The sequence below is a fragment of the Pistacia vera genome, unplaced genomic scaffold, assembly GCF_008641045.1.
Source record: "Pistacia vera cultivar Batoury unplaced genomic scaffold, PisVer_v2 Contig1328, whole genome shotgun sequence".
Lineage (NCBI taxonomy): Eukaryota > Viridiplantae > Streptophyta > Magnoliopsida > Sapindales > Anacardiaceae > Pistacia > Pistacia vera.
In genome coordinates, this window is record NW_022195389.1 from 6449 (window position 1) to 8450 (window position 2002).

General features: G+C 36.6%; 1 protein-coding gene across 1 annotated transcript; it reads left to right on the top strand.

Annotated features, from left to right (window-relative positions):
• Positions 1–69: 69 nt before the first annotated feature.
• Positions 70–2002, top strand: LOC116122239 (phosphatidylinositol:ceramide inositolphosphotransferase 1-like; the record flags this gene model as incomplete). Its single annotated transcript, XM_031408131.1, has 7 exons — positions 70–141; positions 344–404; positions 485–587; positions 980–1075; positions 1163–1209; positions 1327–1451; positions 1533–2002. Coding segments are annotated over 7 exons (585 nt in total), but the record flags the coding sequence as incomplete, so codon positions are not given.

A 2002-nucleotide genomic window follows, 5' to 3' on the forward strand; every position in this document is an offset into this window, starting at 1 on the left:
ATTTTTTTGTGGAAGCAGCTCCTGTATGTTTTTCTGACAGTTGATATCTTCCTTTCTTGTTGATTGCAGGTTTCTCAAATTCTCCGGATTATAACATTCTATTCTACCCAGCTTCCAGGTCCAAACTATCATTGCCGTGAGGTAAAGTCTTTATTTGATACATGTCTGTCATGTTGTTATGCACTTTATATGGTAGTATGCCTTTGGTATTAGACTTCTTTAGTTTTGAAACAGTATTAAATGTTTTTTTTTTTTTTAGGTGAAGGGTTGGCAGTTATCTTTGAAAAGTTAATCAATTTGATCTGTTGAATAATGCATTTATGAACCCTTGCTGCATTTGCAGGGCTCTAAACTTGCCAGGTTGCCACGTCCTCAGAGTGTACTCGAAGTCCTCTTAATTAATTGTATGTACTCTTGTTTGATTCAAATCCTTTTGTTCATTGGTTTAAATGATTTTTGCCCATTTGCTTTGTCAAATATGCAGTTCCGCGGGGCGTAGTATATGGTTGTGGTGATTTGATTTTTTCATCACACATGATCTTTACTTTAGTCTTTGTGCTCACATATCAGAAATATGGCACTAGAAGGTACTGGCTTGTACTCATTTCATCAAATTTAGTTTCTCCCACTTCCCTCCCTCAAAATCTCTAAGAGTATTTTTTAATGTGACTCTTTCCCATGGAACTCGAGGCTTTTTTGGTAGAACTACCGAATAGCTTATCCATTGTCGTAATAATTGGTGGCAATTATGAATGCATTCAACATGTATCTAACTGTAAAAAGAATCGCTTGGATCAGCTTACTTTAACTCTGTGGATTTTGTCTGGGAAGTACTTTCCACTATGATAAATGGGCTGGATCTGGGTTGATTTTAGATTCAAGTTGAATTTTACTCTATTATGGCTAAACTTTTTTGCATCTTACTGCATATGTGTAATGGGGCTTTTTTTTTTTTTTTTTTTTAATTGCAAAATTGCAGGTTTATAAAGCAGTTTGCTTGGTTGCTTGCTATTGTTCAGAGCTTCTTGATTGTAGCATCTCGCAAACATTACACGGTTGATGTTGTTGTTGCCTGGTATGAATGTTACAATTATTTCATATTGGTTTTACATTATTTCTGTGCAGTTTTTCACTTTAGTTGAACCATATGATTGTTTTGCAGGTATACTGTTAACTTAGTGGTGTTCTTTATAGACAAGAAATTGCCTGGTAAGCATGTTCTTACTTGGAAATACTCTACATTGTTCATCTTTCCTTCTTGTTTGGAATGAATGGGGGTGGGGTTGCGTCATTGAACTAAAGCAATGATTTCTTTTGTTGCTGCAGAACTGCCTGATCGTAACAGTGGAAGTTCACCTCTGTTACTGCCTGTGAGCACCAAAGACAAGGATGGTAGGACTAAAGAGGAAAATCACAAGCTCTTGAATGGAAATTCAGATCCCTCAGATTGGGTATAAGAATTATTTTAATTCTCTGTAGTGCTTCAATACTATTAAAACTTGCACACTTACAATGCTTATTATCTTCATCAGAGGCCGAGAACACAAGTCAATGGCAAGATTATGGAAGATGGCAATGGAGTCCATGTTGATAGTGCAATGAATGGTGCTTAGATGATGGAAGTTGCCAAAGCTACTGCAGTGGGGGCTGCCGCAAAGGCCACTAATTGAATTCTTGTAATCATGAATTAAAGGTTTAGTTGCTTGAGTCATCAGTTCCTTTGCCTGAGACTGGTAAAGAAAATTGATTTGTATTTTAGAGAAAATGGAGTTTGGGTAATAGGTTTGTATATTTTGCAGTCAACTCTCCTCTTAAGTTTTGGTCCAACATCAGCATCAGCATGTATCTTATCATGGAATGGTAAGATTTCTAGTGTTGCCATTGTTCTCCATGGGGATAGTTTCCTCTTGTATTGTTGCTGTTGCTGTTGAAACTCCCCTTGCTATTAAATTTATAAGGTCAATATAATCATCTTGCAAAAGCCAAAGGCTGTTGGGAATGA